This window comes from Elephas maximus, chromosome 24 (assembly GCF_024166365.1).
Source record: "Elephas maximus indicus isolate mEleMax1 chromosome 24, mEleMax1 primary haplotype, whole genome shotgun sequence".
Lineage (NCBI taxonomy): Eukaryota > Metazoa > Chordata > Mammalia > Proboscidea > Elephantidae > Elephas > Elephas maximus.
The window spans coordinates 47,446,045-47,465,589 of NC_064842.1; the positions used below are offsets into that span (position 1 = coordinate 47,446,045).

Sequence of the window (19,545 nt, forward strand, 5' to 3'; positions counted from 1 at the left end):
CCACTGGCTCCTTACTTTTTATAGGATGAGGTCCCAAATTCTTTATCTGGGCATTCAAGGACCGCAACAATGAAGCCAATCCAAATTCTCAAACTTTATTCTCTTCTACTCTTTCAAGCTGCAAAAGACTCCTTCAAAGTGTTTTAAAAAAGCAAAGATGTCACTTTGAGGACTGAGGTGTGCCTGACCCAAACCATGGCGTTTTCAATTGCCTCACATGCATATGAAAGCTAGACAATGAATAAGGAAAACCAAAGAAGAATTGATGCATTTGAATTATGGTGTTGGCTAAGAATATTGAATGTACCATGGACTACCAAAAGAACAAAGAAATGTGTCCCGGAAGAAGTACAGCCAGAATGCTCCTTAGAGGAAAGGATGGCAAGACCTCACCTCACGTACTTTCAACATGTTTTCAGGAGGGACCAGTCCCTGGAGAAATACAACGTGCTTGGTAAAGTAGAGGATCAGCAAAAGAGAGGAAGGCACTCAATGAGATGGATTGACACACTGTCTGAAATGATGGGCTCAAGCATAACAATGATTGTGAGGATGGCACAGGACTGGGCAGTATTTCCATCTGTTGTACTTAGGGTCACTATGAATCAGAACTGACTTGATGGCACTTAACACCACCACCACAACTGTTTTAAGCCAACTCTCTTTCGGGGTGAGAATGCTCTTGAACAACGTCTTTGGTCAGTCTGTTTCTTCGGCTTGTAGCATCCTCGCAATATCACTACACTTGTCTAAAATCCACATTTCCCTCACATCTTAGCTTAAGAATCATTAGGACTTGAAGCTCTCCTGGATTACACTAGCTCACAGCAATCTCTCCTCACTCCAAACTCCTACTGTCCTTATATCTGCTCCTTTCACAAAGCACCTGCCCCACACTATCCTGTATTGTCAGTGTCCTTTTATATCTGTCTTATCTCCCCAATTAAATCATAAACCCACACCTATTGCCGTCAAGTCGATTCCAACTCATAGCCACCCTATGGGACAGAACTGCCCCATAGGGTTTCCAAGGCGGTTGGTGGATTTGAATTGCTGACCTTTTGATTAGCGGCTGTAGCTCTTAACCACTGCGACACCAGGACTCCTAGCAGCCATTTATTTACTAACCATTGGGTTCCAGACACTATTTCATCCATCTTCCCCTAGAGGAGGTTACTTGACAGATATGATTTCATCATTCCCAACCTTTTAATTCTACATGAGCCATTCTATACCTTAGTATTATTACCCTGAAAATTTTATTTTCCAAATATGTGCTATCCCAATTATTTTCTATAGTTTAAAATTCATATTCTGAAATTTTAATAAAATTATAAGGCAGATAGTAATGAAACAGGGATGATGAAAGGCAGAACAATACCACACTACCAAGCAGTGAATGGAATCATAATAGCAGCAATGCTTCATTATTTTGTAGAGTTGATGTATATTATTTTATTTATTCCTCCCAACCCTGAAAAGTCAGTGTTACTATGCTTAATGTATAGATAAAGGAACTAAAGCTCATTGTAAGTGACAGGACATGGGTTAATGTCTATTATTACAGTTTCAAGTTCAGTGCTCTTTGCAATACAGTGTTCATTCATTTACTTATTCATGCATTCAGCAAATATTTGTTTGGTACCAGGTAAGGGTTGCTATGAGTCGGAGTCGATTCGCCAGCAACGGGTTTGGTTTGATTTGGTAATTGTCATGTGTTGTGCTAGGTACTTGGGATAGAGGGCAGTAAGACCACCCCTCTGTACCACCCACCACACAACTTTCCCCCTCTAGGGCCTAGAAGATAGAGAAGGAGGCAGAAACACTATGTGGTAAAGAAATTCACAGAAGACATTCCTAGTTTAAAAAAATACTGACATAGCGAACCAGCTCCTTACTCAATTCTAATCTACCCCCTCAAGAACACTATTTTTATGTTAATTATCCTCATAATTCTCTTTGTATGTGATAGTGAGCTCCTGTTTCTTTTTTCAAACCCAGGGATAATGAGATGAGGAAAGGCTAAATGGTTGCAAAGTATCATGCATGTCAGCATCAAAGGTTGTAACAGCAGGAACGCTGCTCTCCTACCTCCTGAATATGGTCCGTACCTGTATCTTGCTCTACACCACCAACATGTCCCCGGTAAATCCCGTTAATGAATGTCTTGCAAAAAGCATCCTGTTTAAATTCAGCTGGACAGCTTGCTGTTTAAAGGAATACTCTGATGAGTCTTTTTAATTATTACTGTCTTTCTCACCTTCTGATCCCAACCACATTTCTTGAAAGAAAAATCTCTGCCTTTTCTATTTCCCTACTTCTTAATTACTTCTTAACCCTTTGAATTCTGAGTCAGCTCCTATCACTTCTCTGAAACCATTCTTGCTACGGGCATTAATGGAAAAAGCCACTGAACCTTTTTCAGACCTCATCTTACTTGTACTTCCTTCCACATCTCACGCACCTGCTTTCTTGAAATTCTAGGTTATCACATTACCTTGTTGATGAAACTCAACCTGACATTTTTTGGCCTGATAGCACTTAAGTTCCAGATTCATCTATCCAACTACTTACTGAACATCTCCAACTGAATTCACTCATTCATTCATTCAATCATTCAACAAACATTTACTGGGTGACTACTGGTCCTGAGACTAACACAATGAAAAAGAATTTATGATTTAGTGCAGGAAACAGATACAGGCAACATGTTGTTCCCCATTCAAAGTTCCTACAACTATCCCAGACACCCAAGTCAGAAATGGGGAGTTTTTCTCTATGCCTTCCTTTTGCTCATTCTTTACAGCCAACTCTAGTCTAAATTCTTTCAAGTCTATCTTAGTGTCTCAATCTGTCCTTTCTCTCCATTCCCACTGCTACTGTCCCAGCCTAGACCCTCACCATCTTTTGTCTAGTTTGCCATGCATCGTCCAAAATGGCTTCCTCACCTCTGGCCTGAGACCAGCACCCATTGTTCCCCTCCTGCTCCATCCATCCTTCTCTTATCACTAGAGGGATCTTCCTAAATCCAAATTTCAACCTGACTTATCTCTGTTAAAATCCTCTGAAAGGTTCCCCTTTCTTTCGGAAAAGTCCAAGCATGTTCTTATATATTAGAGGTCCTTCTGGCTGGGTCTCTGCCCATTTTCCAGCTTCACTTCCCACTGTGCCTCCCCAACCATCCCCACCACCTGCACATGCCCATCTTATGCTCTAGTGATGAACAACACAACTTCTCAAATGTTGTTTGAATGTTTACTATAAATAGTCCCTCTTTTGGAAGCTATTCCTGACATTCTCCCCTAGACAGTGTGGATCAGTTACTTTCTTTTTTAGCAATTGTTGTACAGTACACATAATAGTAAATATACCCAAAACATATGCTGATTATTGAGCAATTTACAAATTCTGCCATCACACAAGGCCCAGAGGCAGTAACAACACAATGTTTAGGACGTGAGCTTTGGAGAAAACAGGCTTGGTTCAAATCCTAATCTGTCATCTGTTTAGTGGAATGATTCAGGGCGAGTTACTTAACCTCTCTATACCTCAGTTTCCTCACCTTTAATATGGGAATAATAAAATCCCTTATTGAGTTATTGTAACAATTACAAAACAATATACAAAAAGTGCTTAGCATGGTATCTGTTAGATCACAAGCGATTATTAAATTGAAGTCACAATTATTCTTGTTGCTATTGGATTTTTGCCCACATCATGGGGAATCGGTACAAAAACTTTGTAAGGTACTATTACCTCCGCTTACAACTAAGGAGATTAAATTAGTTGTCCCAGGTCATATAATTAGAAAGCTGCAGAGTCAAGTTCCAATCCATACCACAAAACACTGTTTTGTGACAAGTGTACTTGTGTACTCCGCTCTCCACCTGGACAAGAAGCTCTCTGAAGGCAAAGACCCTGTAATATTCATATTTCATATGGAAAACTTTTGAGGAATGAATTAATGAACAAACAAATGGATCTCTATGTTTGAGCCAAGGCAGACTGGTGGCATGTGAGGGCCTTGGAAGAGGGAGAAGTAGTTGTATGGCAACTGGTGAAATGAAAAACAAGCCGTCACCCCTGCTCCTGGGTCACTCACTCATTGCTTCTATCTGGACGTGGATGAGGTTCTCGATGTCCTCCTGCAGGGTCTGATGCGGCCTCAGGGGGATGGGAAGGTAGCCATAGTGCTCTCTGTTGCAGAGGTACATCTGGATGCCTGGGAACCCAAGAAAGGGACAAAGCAGACCAATCAGAAACCACAATTTTTTGTTCTATAATGACAATTGGCAGAAAGGAGGTCCGAGTGTGGCTGAAGCGGCCTGACACTGAAATCACACATGTAACTGTCCCAGGTACTGTCTGTAGACCTCAAAAATGTTCCTTTATTAAGAAAGTAAAACACGGCATTTAGGGGCCAATAAAAACACTGGGCCATTCTTCAGCTCATAGGAAATTGATTTTTTTTCTCTCTGAAGAAAAACCACACTGCTGGCCTGAAATGAACACTAAAGGCATGAAGGGATCAAAAGGGAGGCAAGGAATTCCTGCTCCAGGGAGCAGAACGGAACACTATAATCCACCTACAGGAAATAAGGAGAAAATAAGGAATGGAATCCATGTTTGATATGAAAGCAGACAGAAAAATCCTGACAGATTATTAAAGCTAAATCTAGGCAAATAGTGAAAAAAAAAATTAATTTCTACAACACTTCTTGGTTTTATTTCTTCTCTTCAAAAACCTGGACTTGGAATCAACCAACAGACATGAAATGTCTATAGTAGCTGAAAAAAGGAACAAAACAAAGCCTGTATTTTGCATCCAGTTAAGAACCTGCAGAAGACAATACCAGAAATATACCACAACCCTCTAGTATTCAACGCTTGTTTTCACAGCCCCAGCAAGTTAATTCAGAGAGTTACAAAGCGTCTATAATCAACCAGACAGCTAGGGATATGGGAATAAAGATGGTCTCATACAGATTCAGTAACTGACAGTGCTGACTAAGGAAAAGATTGCTTAAGATTGCCAAGCTCTGGTCCATGTGTCCAAGTTTCTGATTTGTTAATTGCTATAATCATTAGTGCTTTTTAGAGAAAGAATTATTTGCATAGCCACTTCTCTATTTTTTGCAATGAAATTTCCTCAGGTCAGCTGCATCAGATGCCAAATCATGTGAAGCTGTCTCATGGCATTAGCAGAGAAGAATGAGAAAAGAAAAAAAAACCTTTATCCCCCTCCTTTACTAAATCTGGCTCAAATCAGGTCTGGTTCACCAAGCACTGTCACTCCGCTTGCCTTCAAGTGAACTTCCACCTCACTAGCTCTGCTGTTTGCTCACAAGAATGCTTCTGGGGAACATCAAACCGAAATGCACCCTCTTACAAAATCATGATGAATTCAGGAAGTGAAAGGAAAAAGATGTAATATTTTGGTTGCCAGTCTACCCTAATTTGCTAAACCATTTTACCATTTAACTTTCCAATGCTTCAGTAAAAACATAATATGATACCTAGCCAACCTATCCATCAAGTGTGAGGGTACACAAAAAGGCCTTTTCAGACATGCAAGTCCTAAAATATTTACTTCTTATTACTCTTTCTCAGAAAGTTATTGGAAGATGTAAAGAAGAAGTAGGTAAGGGGAGAATATTACAAAGAATGAGATAGACTTGGAATACTGAAAACAGGAGATTTGATACAAAACAGAAGAGAAAGGAGTACTAGGTTGATGCTGTGGTACCATCAGATTACAGTATCTCAGAAGGCTCTAGGAGAGAGAGCTTCACAAACATGCAACAAGAACAAATGATGAATCTGAACATCCTGAGAGGAGTTTTAGACAATTAGTTACTAGTTTTGGATTGCATTAGTAAAAATAAAACTAAGCCCCCCCCCAAGGCAATTATTAAGTTAGACATGAAAGGAAAATTAACCATAGTGTACTAAATGTCTTGGCTTAGAATTGAGTTTACGTCAAAGCTTTGAATTGGTTTGAACTGGTTTGGTCATGACCAACAAAACAAAACTAGAACAGACCCAAAGTTTTACAACTTTGGTGATCAAGAACGATAACTGGGATGGGGAAAATTATGGTAGAAGCCCTGGAACAGGAGACTTGGAAGAGGTGTAGTGAGCCCTTTCAGGAACCTGATCTGTGAGGCTGGATTATTGGCAGGACTGTGGAGGGCAATGCACACTCAAAGTGGTGCTGTTGGCCACAGTCTTTGAGCAGGGCCCTGCTGTTTCCAACTCTGCTCAAAATCTGATGGGCAAGAGATTTGGTTGCTATGAAACGAGTATGCTGCCCTTGTTTCCTAAGAGGGAGATTAGGTTCCTAGCAGGGCTTCGACTCATAATTTTTCCCATTTCAGTTATTATTCCAGTTCACCCAAATTTTAAACATTTTAAAAATTTGGGTCTGTTCTGGTTTCGCTTCCTTGGCCATGACTGAACTTGGAGGAACTGGTCTGAATCTCTAATTTACATGATTATAACAACATAAACACTGAGAATAAATCTATCTTAAATTACCATATAACTATGTTGAGAAGATGGGGTGATGGGAAGCACGTGCTTGCATGGAGGGGGCAAAAGAAGGAGAGAGAACTAATTCTTCATCTTCTGTAATGGAGAGCCAATAGATAATGTCTAAAATAAAAACAAAAAATCAAGAAGCAGCAATGCAAGCATGTTATTTAGAAACATGGATTCAAATATTATATTAATATAATCATCTAGAAGAGATAAAAGTGGTTGCCTTCTAGAAAAGGGAAATGATGCAGGGGGTGATATACAGGGGACTTCTAATTTTATAATAAACCTTAGGGAACTACTTGAACTCTTTAAACAATATGCATGGATAATTTGATTTAAAAATATATAAAGAGGAAACGTGTTGATAATTAGATAAACTCTATCAAGGAACCAGGCACTCACGGTGAATGTTGCTTCTAGGGAAAACTATTTTCATTTGAAAAAGAAAGATGAATCATACTATCTATACTTTAAAGGACTTTGCTTCTCTTATGAAGATACAAACATTTCCTTGAATTCACATAGTATCCTAACATTGTAGATTGACATAATTATCTCTATCCTGGGTGATGAAAAATTAATCTCAGAGAAGCTGTGACTTTCCAAGTCATGCCCTCATCTCCTGCCTCTTTTGATTCACAGCAGACATTTGGAAGATGACTGGCTGGCACCAAGAATATTTCCTGTGGACATGATATAAAGCCCGGACCACTGGCCACAATGAGATACGAACACTTGACCCAGCCTCATAATAGCCACAGAGCCTGTCCATGACTGACAGTGCTCTCCTCTTGGGCTAATCAGGCAGCCACGCCTCCTGCACAACAGCACGATGCGATTATCCCCTCAGTTGTCACTCACATGTGATAATGACCGGAGTCTGAGGTGAAAGATTAAGGACCATGGTTTGTGGTTAGATGGTCCTGCCAGGGACACGTAGACCCTTATTTCCTTTTGATGCTCTAAAAATTATGTTCCAATTGGGGATACACAGCTAGGGAGCTTTATAAGAGCAAGAACAAAAGAATTCAAATAATCTTTCATCAAGTCTTAAGGGAAAGGAGAAATGCTTTGTTTTTGTTTTGGATGGAAAAAGGGAAGATCTGAGAGAAACTCAATGATCTGCACATGATATTCTTGGGCTTATCCTTGTCTCTCCTTAAAATGCTTCAAGATATATAATATTACTTAGAACCACAGAACTGTCAGAAGGGCTCATTCATTCTCCCAAGTGACAGTGATTGCTTCCTGCCTCGTCTCCTGTCCTGTTCAGAGTCAGCACCACTCATCTGGACCTTGGCTTTTACTACTTCATCCTGTTAGCTGTTTTCCCACAGGAAGGTCTTATCTCAACTAACAAAGAGCCTGACACAATGCTAGGCATGATAGTAAAGGCTTGTGGATTGATTCTCGCCTTCATTTTCTCTCTCCCAACTGAGTCACCAATCAAGAATGCACCTGCTTTCAGTGTTCTGGAAAAGGCCTGTGGGAAGTCTGACCAGTAAAGCATGAAGTCCTGTGAACAAGCTGAGGGAAGAGCTGAAAAATACCTGCCCAGTCTGTGTCACTCTTCCAGCCCAAATATCCGGTTATTGGTTTTTTTTTTAAAATGTATCATAATAACTTAGTGTGTGGGGTCACAGTAATGCTTTGTGCAGTGACATACAAAGGAAGACTCTGTTAGGCGATGATCATTATTGTAATTGTTAATTGCTCACTTTCCTGGAACATCCACACTTACAGCACTGAAGTGGAGGGACTGGCACAACTTGAAGAGTGAGAATGCCCTGACTCTGCTTCCCATCCTGGAGAAGTCAGAGCAAATCACTGACCAAGCTGAAAGAAGCAGTTTCCATTAACACTGACGTAAGAACCTTCATGAAAACTTCCAATCCACCTGAGGATAAGAACCTTGCTTTTGCCCTGGCACAAGGCCTAAAAAATGTCTACACCTGGCCAAAGGGTCTAAATTGCTCTAGCAGCCAGGGAGAAAAAAATAAGCTTTCCATATTTCCTCCAAATGCACCCATTTCTAGCAAATCTAACACTCAGGAGTGAGGACAACTATGGCTTTAAAGATGGCCTCAGCTGTGTGAGTTGCAGCTTGAATTTCTATTACTGGTAATAGTGCCAGCTGCCAGCAACCTGTCTCAACTGCCTGGGGTCTTTGTATGATTTCTTTCAGCCTAACTTATATGGTGACAGTAGGTTTATTCACCATCTTCTTGATTTCTAAACCCGTTTTTGCTATTGGTTAAGTGGCACGTTTCTGGCACTTTGGTAATGAGACCTGACTTCCATCAGGAACATCTGAATTATACTGAGTATGAAGTTTTCCTTTAGGGTTGTGGTGTGTTTCTGTTGAACTGCTTTAGTGAATTATGCCCACCCAGGCTGCATGTGCAGGGTGAAACTGGAGAAGTGTTCCTTGCTACTGACTCGTCTTTCTCTGACTGTCCACACCCCACTGGAAATGTGTTGCCAGCAGTTCAGACTTTAGCCTGGCTTTGGGGACTATGGCAGAGCTGCTGGTTGTCTCCCAATATCTGCTCTCTCCTCCTTCTTCGGTGATAGAATAAACAGTGCATGTTGAGCCTGTCTTAGAGCTAGGTGTTGTCCTGTCAACGTGATGTGCACAGAAGTGATGTGTGTTGTCCCCTGTGATGGTTAATGTTATGTGTTAACTGGGCTAGGCTAAGGTGCCCAGTTGTTTGGTCAAACACTAGTCTAGTTGCTGTTATGAAGTAGTTTTATGTGATTAAACCAGTTGGCCTTAAGTAAAGCTGATTACCTTCCATAATGTGTGTGGGTCTCAACCAACTGGTTGAAGGCCTTAAGAAGAAAAGGTTGTATTCTGTCTCCAGACTACCAACAACCAAAACCAAACCCGTTGCCATCAGGTCAATGCTGACTCATAGTGGCCCTAAAGGACAGAGTAGAACTGCCCCATAGGGTTTCCAAGGAGCATCTGGTAGATTTGAACTGCTGACCTTTCGGTTATTAGCCATAGCTCTTAACCACTACACCACCAGGGTTTCCCTCCAGACTACAAATAGTCATTCTTACCGAACTCCTTATTCTTCCCATCTCTGGACCTACAGAGCTGGTGACACAAGACTGCAGAAATTTCTAGCCAGTCACCTGACCTACAGATTTGGACTTGCTTGCCCCCTGTAATTGCGTGAGCCAATTCCTTAAAATAAATCTTTCTTTATATATATATTTTATACAATATTATATATATAAAAATTTTTTTATATATAGTATATTATGTACAATGGATATTATAATTAATAATACATTATATTGTATTATAAATTATATATTACCATAAATACAATATAGAATATATATAATGTACACATTATATATTACCATATATATTTTATATAGTATAGGAGCCCCTGGTAGAACAACATTTAAGTGCTTGGCTGCTAATCAAAAGGTTGGTGATTTGAACCCCCCTAGCAACTCCAAGAGAGAAAGACCTAGCGATCTACTTCCATAAAGATTTCAGCCTATAAAACCCTATGGGGCAGTTCTACTCTGTCACATGGGGTTGCTATGAGTTGAAAATCAACTCCAAGGCACCTAACAACAACATATATAATATTATATATGTGTGTGTGTATGTAGAGAGAGCTGTTGTTTGTTTTGCTGGTTCTGGTTCTCAAGAGAACCTTGACTAAGACATTTCTCTTAAATGGAAAGGAGCGCCTACTCCCTCTAATTTTGGCTCCATGACTGGAAGGCCTCCATAGTGGTGAAACATCTTAGATCCTGTAGCCAGGAACAACACTTCATGGAGAGTAGAGAAGCAATATAGAAGGAGCCTGGGTCTCAGACTTTGCGGAGCACAGCCATTATACCACCTCAGACTTTTTTGAAAAGAAATAAATTTCCATTGAGATCTTTGCCAGTATTGTTTTGGGCCTGTGTTATAGTTTCCTAATTAATAAAGGGACCCCCATCATGAACAACAGCATTGCAGAAGCACCATAGAAAACCAGTCACCTGCCCATGACTGACTTTTCCCTGTGCTTGTGCCCACCCCAACTCCACCCACCCCCCAAAAAAGATAGTGGATTCCTGGGCAGGAGACAGTCCTGGCTCTTGGTCATTGGTGCTCACAGTGGGTGTGAGTGTGGTTACTGCAGACAATTAAGTGCCTCTAACACTACCTGAAAGGGAAGCCTATTTCCTTAAATAGGAGTTTTCTAATAAGATGCACAAAGCAAAGGAGCTGGTCATTTACAGTGTTTCAACGGAGGCAGTAAAACCAAACACAAATAGTACCTGCTTGCCTACTGGAGAAGGCAAAGACCATGATGTCATCAAAGGTCCAGGTGTAGTCTTGGTGTGGGGGGTAGAACATCAGCTTGTCAGAGGCCTCCTTCCTGAGGTCAATGAGGAGCGTGGAGTGTACCATGGGGACAGGAAAACAGCCTGTCCTCTTCCATTCTCTAATTTGAAGGTAGTCGGGGGTTCGTTTATAGAAGCCCTGTAAAAGAGGTAGGTGAGCTGTGATATCTGACCCGAGGGCTGCATCTCTCCCAGTCATCAGCTAGGCCAATTTGTTCTAAGCCAGCACCCAGTAACGGAGCTCCAAGCAAATCCACCTCCCTCACACTTCTTCTTTTGGCCTAGGAATTTTCAACTGAGCTCAAGAAATATTCTCTACATATAAAACAACCCTCAAAGGTTCTTGATTTCAGAAATTATTTTGACTTCAGCATAGCTGATTTAATAATTATGTAAAAGTATATTTTAAGCAAACAAGATTGAAGATAAACTATGACTACATTGTTGTTGTTGTTGTTGGTTGCCATCCAGTTGATTTTGACTCATAGTAACCCCATGCGTGCAGAGTAGAATTGCTCCATAGGGTTTTCAAGAAGCAGATCGCCGGGCCTATCTTCCAAGGCAACTCTGGGTGGGTTCAAACCACCAACCTTTCAGCTACTAGTCAAACATTTAGCTGTTTGTGCCACCCAGGGACTCCAATGATTACATTAGGAGGTGGAACAGCATAGTGGTGAAAAGCACAGCTTTTGGCATCAGACTACCTAAGTTCAAATCTCACCTCAGCCATTTATTGGCTGTGGGTATTACTCAAGATATTCAACCTTGCTGTACATATTTCCTCATCTGTAAAGCTAGGATGATAATACTATCTATTAGGGTGTGTGTCTAAAAGGATTAAACAAAGATGTTGTTCTTGTTACTAGGTGCTGTTGAGTTGGTTCTGACTCATAGCGAGCCTATGTACAACAGAACAAAACACTGCCCGTCCTGCGCCATCCTCACAATCATTGCTGTGTTTGAACCCACTGTTTCAGTCACTGTGTCAATCCATGTCATCGAGGGTCTTCCTTTTTCTCTGACCTTCTACTTTACCAGGGATGATGTTCTTCTCCAGGGACTCGTCCCTCCTGATAACATGTCATATATAGTGAGACGAACTCTCGACATCCTCACTTCTAAGGAGCATTCTGGTTGTACTTCTTCCAAGGTAGATTTTTTCATTCTTCAGGCAGTTCATGGTATATTCAATATTCTTCACCGACACCATAATTCATATGCATCAATTCTTCTTTGGTCTTCCTTATTCATTGTCCAGCTTTCACATGCATATAAGGCAATTGAAAATACCACTGCTTGGGTCAGGCATACCTTACTCCTCAAAGTGACATCTTTGCTTTTTAATACTTTAAAGAGGTCTTTTGCAGCAGATTTGCCCAATGCAATAAGTTATTTGATTTCTTAACTGCTGCTTCCATGGGTGTTAGTCATGGATCCAAGCAAAACGAAATCCTTGACAATTTTAATATTTTCTCTATTTATCATGATATTGCTTATTGATCCAGTTGTGAGGATTTTTGTTTTCTTTATGTTGAGGTGTAATCCATACTGAAGGCTGTAGTCGTTGATCTTCATCAGTAAGTGCTTCAAGTCCTCTTCACTTTCAGAAAGCAAGGTTGTATAATCCGCATATCGAAGGTTGTCAATGAGCCTTCCACCAATGTTGATGCTGCCTTCTTCTTCATATATCCCAGTTTCTTGGATTATTTGCTCAGCATACAGATTGAATAAGTATGGTGAAAGGATACAACCCTGACGCACACCTTTCCTGATTTTAAACCACGCATTATCCCCTTGTTCTGTTCGAACAACTGCCTCTTGCTCTACTTGCAGGTTCTACAAATGAGTACAATTAATTGTTCTGGAATTTCCATTCTTCACAATGTTATCCATAATTTGTTATGATGTACACAGTTGAATGCATATGCATAGTTAATAAAATACAGGAAAACATCTTTCTGGTATTCTCTGCTTTCAGGCAAGGCCCATCTGACCTCAGCAATAATATCCCTCGTTTCACATCCTCTTCTGATTCCAGCTTGACTTTCTGGCAGTTCCCTGTTGATGTACTGCTGCAGCTGCTTTTGAATTATCTTTAGCAAAATTTTACTTGCATGTGATAGTAATATTATTCAATAATTTCTGCATTTTGTTGGATCACCTTTCTTCGGAATGGGCACAAATACGGATTTCTTCCATTCAGTTGGCCAGGTAGCTGTCTTCTAAATTTCTTAGCATAGACGAGTGAGTGCTTTCAGCTTTGCATCCATTTATTGAAACATTTCAATTCCACTCTGTCAATTCATACAGCTTCATTTTTCAATAATGCTTTCAGTGGAGCTTGGACTCCTTCCTTCAGTACTATTGGTTCTTGATCATATGCTGCCTCCTGAAATGGTTGAACAATGACCAATTCTTTTTGGTATAGTGACTCTGTATTCCTTCCATCTTCCTTTTACGCTTCCTGCATCGTTCAATATTTTGTCCACAGAATCCTTCAAGTATTGTAACTAGAGGCTTAATTTTTTTCTTCAGTTCTTTGAGCTTGAATGCTGACTGTGTTTTTTCTTTTGGGTTTTCTAACTCCAGGTCTTTGTACGTTTCATTATGATACTTAGCTTTGTCTTCTCCTGCCACCCTTTGAAATTTTCTGTTCAGCTGTTTTACTTTATAATTTTTTCAATTTGCTTTAGCTACCCTACATTCAAGAGCAAGTTTCAGACTCTGTTCTGACATCCGTTTTGGTTTTTTCTTTCTTCCTTGTCTTTTTAATGACCTTTTGCTTTCTTCATTTATGATCCTTGATATCATCCCACAACTTGTCTGGTTTTTGGTCATTAGTGTTCAATATGTCAAATCTACTCTAAATTCAGTTGAATATACTCAAGTTTGTACTTTGGCTCTTGTGGGCTTGTTTTAATTTCTTTCAGTTTCAACTTGAACTTGTATATGAGCAATTGATGGTCTGTTCAGTAGCCAGTCCCTGGCCTTGTTCTAACTGATGATACTGAGCTTCTCCATTGTCTCTTTCTACAGATGAAGTCAATTTGATTCTTGTGTATTCCATCTGGTGAGGTCCACCTGTATAGTTGCCATTTATATTGCTGAAAAAAAGTATTTGCAATGAAGGAGTAGTTGGTCTTGCAAAATTCTATCCACATTTTTTCAGGGATTCCACTTTTGCATCTGCCTTCTGGGTAAACACGTAGAACAACCAGTCTCCTTATTTCGTGGTTTGTACATACTGGTTTCCAACAATTTTGCCATTACTCAGATGCTTTCCTTCCAAATTTGATCATTCATTCGACAAACATCTACTGAAGCACTGTGTTAGAGGCTGGAGACTGCAAATAAGACAGCCCTCGTCTTAGCCCACATGGGACGTAGTCTAGGAGAGAGGTTTCACTCTAGTGGCACCCATTATAAATTTCACTATTTCCAAAAATCAAGTTCATTCCAGAAATTATGCAGATTTACCTCAACAAAACATATTTAAAAGTATGTAGAAGCTTTCAAAGGCATTTCCAAAACTCTTCTGGGCAATGGCAGGCTCACTGGAATGACCGTAAAGTGTCAGAAGGCCAGCACTGTGAAGGGCATGATATTCTGGCTGAATGAGTTCTAGCATGTTCATTAACCAGCCACATTACTTTATGATCACGTTTTCTGCTGCAGAGTCAGCACCCTAGCCTCTTCTCCTTCTCCAACATTGCCTTCAGTGTCTACGAGAGCATTCTAGCTGAGTTAACCCTAACACTGACCTCACAATAATGTAGAAAGATCACAAATTAAGACTTAGAAGATATGAGTTTTAGAGCCATCTTAAGCATCTTCCAGCTCTTTGATCTTAGACCATATTTAACCTCTTCGAGCCTCAGTTTCTTCTCCTGGAAAATAGGTTAATAGTTGCTTTGTCTACCTCACAGGGCTGTAGAATGGATCACATGTAATAAAGTCTATGGCCACATGTGATAAGGTCTATTGCAGTTTGAAAACTTTAATTCACCACTTAAAGTATTATCATTACTATAGTTTTTTATTTAGTCTTTAACTTAAGGGTTGCTTAGCAACCTCTATGGGTTCTCTTAACACTTCAGCTTATGATCATGTTGGCAAGGGATAAAGGGAATCTGGTTCTTTAAAGGACTGGCTAAGGACCCATGCCAAATATAAAGTTCTAGACTACTTAGGAGAAATATTTTCAAAATGAGAAGCTTGGAAAATTCATGGCAATGATGAATCACTGGATATCTTGGAGGAAAAAAGGAAGCAGAGAAGGAGAAAGAATTAATATGCCTCCTGTAGACAAGTGGAGGTGATGGATGTGCTTCAGGTCTGTCTCTCTTTTTCCACATAAGCTGAATGCTGTTGGTCATAATTCCTTTTTACTGACCAGACAGCACCAGGGTCATTTTGTTTGGGATGTGTTTAAAGGCTCTGGAAATCAGGGCCTGCCTTGGGCTTACAAAGTCATTGGCCGTTTCTATTCCTGCCCTCGCAGAAGTCTACCTGAGGGTGGTAGAAAGCCAAAAACAGGTGGAGAAAAATTAGAATTTCCTGCTAAATTGCTCAGGTTTTACTTTTACAGTGCAAAACAAGTCAGCACATTTCTCCCTGTTTGCTTTTAATGATTAAAGCAAAAAAGGATATAATAAAAACCCCGAGGTTGCAGCCACTAGGATAACTCGCCCTTGTTGGTGGCATCAAAACAAAACCTCAGAGTTATTTGCAAGCCAGCTGATGTCAAGTTGGTAGCATGAAACTGGCCATAGCGGGAATATTTATACCATGAAAACTGGGCAAACACTACCAGTTAGGGGTTTTCTTTCTAGATAACTTGTTAAATGCTGACCAGCACATCGCTGGCAACGTTTCTCGTCCAAAACCAAACAAAATATAAAGAAGAGACTCAAAATTTAGCCCTTTGGCCATAAAACACATTTAACATACAATTTTCCCCTCGTTTTTATATGATGTACAACAGAAGGGAACACTGCCCTTAGCGCTTCTTTATCCTATATTGTTATACACTCTATTGGTCCATTTAATTTATCTCTCTAATTAACTAAAGCACAAAATGTAACCAACAGTAAGCACGCACTCTGACGGACCTCTAGGCTTTGAAGATTTTATTGTGGGGAAGAGAGAATGGAAATTAAAAATTTTGTAAACACAAGCTATCCATGGCATTTTTTTTTTTTAATTGTGTTTTAGGTGAAAATTTACAGCACAAATTAGTTTCTCATTCAAAAATTTGTACGCAAATTGTTTTGTGACATTGGTTGCAATCCCCACAATGTGTCAGCATTCGCCCCCTTTCCCTTTCCACCCCAGGTTCCCCTTGTCCTTTTGTCCATTTTTCCCATCCCTTCCTGTCTTCGTCTTTGATTTTGGGCAGGTGTTGTCCATTTGGTCTCACTTTATTTACTAAGAAGCACATTCATCAAGTGTGTTATTGTTTGTTTTATAGGCCAGTCTAATCTTTGTAAAGGTGGAGTTCACCAGTGGCTTCAATTCTGAGTTAGAAAGTTGTCCAGGGACCGTAGTCTTAGGGGTTCCTCTAGTCTCTGTCAAACCAGTAAGTCTGGTGTTATTTTGTGACTTTGAATTTTGTTCTGCATTTTTCTCCTGCTCCGTGCCACTGAATCCTTTATTGAGATCCCTGTCAGAGTAGTGGTAGGTGGTGGTAGCTGGGCACCATCTAGTTCTTCTGGGCTCAGGCTGGTGGAGGCTGTGGTTCATGTGGTCCATTAGTCCTCTGGACTAATATTTTCCTTGTGTCTTTGTTTTTCTTCATTCTCCTTTGCTCTGAACGTGATGGGACCAATAGATATATCTTAAATAGTCGCTTGCAAGTTTTTAAGATCCCAGATGCTACTCACCAAAGAAGGATGTAGAACATTTTCTTTATGAACTATGTTATGCCAATTGACCTAGATATCCCCCAAGACCACAGTCCCCAGCCCTCAGCCCCAATAACTCGGTCCCTCAAGGTGTTTGGATGTATCTAGGAAGCTTCTATGGCTTTGCCTTGGTTAAGCTGTGCTGACTTCCCCTGTATGTGTGTTGTCTTTCCCTTCACCAAAGTTAGCACTTATCGAACTATCTAGTTAGTGTTTTCCCCTCCTTTCCCTTCCCCTCCCTCATAACCATCAAAGACTGTTACTTTCTGTGTGTGACCCTTTTTTTGGGGTGTTTATAACAGTGGTCTCATACAACAGTTGTCCTTTTGTACCTGACTTATTTCACTCAGTATAATGCCCTCCAAATTCATCCATGTTGTGAGATGTTTTACAGATTCATCATTGTTCTCTATTGTTGCACAGTATTCCACTGCGTATGTACCATAGTTTGATTATCCATCCATCTGTTGATGGGCACAGGCTGTTTCCGTCTTTTTGCTATTGTGAATAATGCTGCAATGAACATGAGTGTGCGTATGTCTATTTGTGTGATGACACTTATTTCTCTAGAGTATATTCCTAGGAGTGGGATTGCTGGATTATATGGTATTTCTATTTCCAGCTTTTTAAGGAGGCACCGTATCATTTTCCATGGTGGTTGTACCATTTTACATCCCCACCAAGAGTGCATAAGAGTTCCAATCTCCTCAAAATCTCGCCAACATTTGTTATTTTCTGTTTTTTTGAATAGTGTCAGTAATGTCAGGGTGATATGATATCCCACTGCAGTTTTGATTTGCATTTTTCTAATGGCTAATAATTGCGGGCATTTCCTCACGTGTCTGTTAGCTGCCTGAATGTCTCCTTTGGTGTCCTCGGCAGTTTTAATTATTAGAACTCTTTCAAAGTAAGTATGGCAACATATATTAAAAGTTATAGAAACATCTATACTCTTTGACTCAGTAATTCCACTTCTGAGAAGCTACATTAAGGAAATAACCTTAAATACAGAAAAGGTCATATTGGTAATGATTATTATAATAGTTAAAAATTACAAACAACTTAAATATTGTTTAAGCAAAGTCAGCTGCTTGATGTTGTATGTTGTTGTTGTTAGGTGCTGTCAAGTTGGTTCTGACTCATAGCAACCCTATAGGACAGAGTAGAACTGCCTCATAGGGTTTCCAAGGAGCAGGTGGTAGATTTGAACTGCCCACTTTTTGGTTAGCAGCCAAGCTCTTAACTACTATATCACAGGGCTCCTGATGTTATATATCTATTAAAAATATGCCAAGCTGTTACCTGTGGTGTTGTTACAGTGGTGGGGATTAACATGATCTTTATCTTACCTTTCTCCATTTCTAATTTTTTTTCTACAGCTCTCTTATGTTAGTCTTCAATGACAAAAAAAAAAAAAAAAAGACCACTATTTTTTAGAATCCTTAAATCAGAGAGAAGAAAGGCACAAATTCCAGTATGTTATGTCACTTAATCTAAAGCTTCTAAGGAAAACCTTATTAGAATAATTTAATCATAATTCATTTATACAGAGGAGCCCATTGGGTTATGGCACTAGACCTGAATTTACATCCTTTCTCAAAAATGCCTACTCTAGTAACAAAATGATATGCATGTTTTGAGGGAGGAATGAAGAAAGTGGTGACTGGGGCTACCGTTGACACAGTGCTATCTTGTTAAAACTTGTGGCCTTAATTCACTGCCCACAAGACTTGCCTGAGGTGTGATTCCGCACCAGAAATTAGAATATAGACTGCGAGACTCCAGCATGGGGGCCACAATGGTTTTGTTTTCTGCAATCATTAGATCGAGGGTTTTTGGATTAGTCAGGAAATTGTCGACATCTATGAACTAGGAAAAGAAAAGGATAATGTCAGGTCAAAAGGTACTTCTCAGTATTGGGTTAAAAAATAAACGCCCAGCACTTTTGAAAGATTCACTGGCTTATGAGATATCTATGTGTTCTCCCTACTGAAACCCATGCGACTGGGTGGCTTTTGAGAAAGCCACCATGCCATCAGCCAAAACACATGCAGTCCAACTTCCAAGTGTTCAGCTCTACATGAGGCACGAAGCAAAGAGCTGGTGCTATCATATTGAGCACAGACTTGACTAGGACCCAGTCTATACCTTGGTTAGTGGTTTAAGTATAAAATATTAATGGGCCCAAGCCCTTAAAGATCCATTCAACAAACACCCTGGTACAGATGGACCGATCCATTTAGGTTTTGGGGAGTAATGCCAGGAGGGCCCAAAATACATGTGTTAGTGCTATTTTAATGTTACAAGCAGAAGTTTGGTCTAAAGTACGTTATATCAACATATCCTAACCAATGAAGTTATTTCCTATTCCTAGCAGCGGTCTGTATTAGCCCTGATTCATTTACAAGGTGGTGTAACACCAGATTCTATACATAATTAACAATCAGAAGTTTTCATTCTTATGACAGTCAATCTGATTACCAAACATTTTTGTGGTTCAGCATTTGTATACTACTTGGCATTTAAACAGTTACATGATGTTGAATATTATCAGTAAAATTTGAAAACATTTATGAAATTATTTGTGTTGAAAATGTATGTAATGAAGTATTGGGCTGATTTTTGTTGCGGTTGAGGGGCTGGAGAGAGACATAGGTCAAAATAATTCCCTTTATGAATTGACAACTCCAGTGACAGAGAGTAGATGTTCATAAATTTAATGAAACAATGTTTGCTTTGC

General features: G+C 39.9%; 1 protein-coding gene across 4 annotated transcripts in view; it reads right to left on the minus strand.

The window, feature by feature from the left end:
- Nucleotides 1-19,545, minus strand: part of COLGALT2 (collagen beta(1-O)galactosyltransferase 2) — a 137,473-nt gene that overhangs the window by 28,159 nt on the left and 89,769 nt on the right. For all 4 annotated transcript variants that reach the window (XM_049868104.1, XM_049868105.1, XM_049868103.1 and 1 more), the window contains 3 exons: nucleotides 18,540-18,674; nucleotides 10,837-11,041; nucleotides 4,103-4,222 (listed from right to left, as the gene is read on the minus strand). In XM_049868104.1, coding sequence (XP_049724061.1) covers nucleotides 4,103-4,222; nucleotides 10,837-11,041; nucleotides 18,540-18,674 — 460 coding nt within the window. The remainder of the gene's footprint in view (nucleotides 1-4,102; nucleotides 4,223-10,836; nucleotides 11,042-18,539; nucleotides 18,675-19,545) is intronic.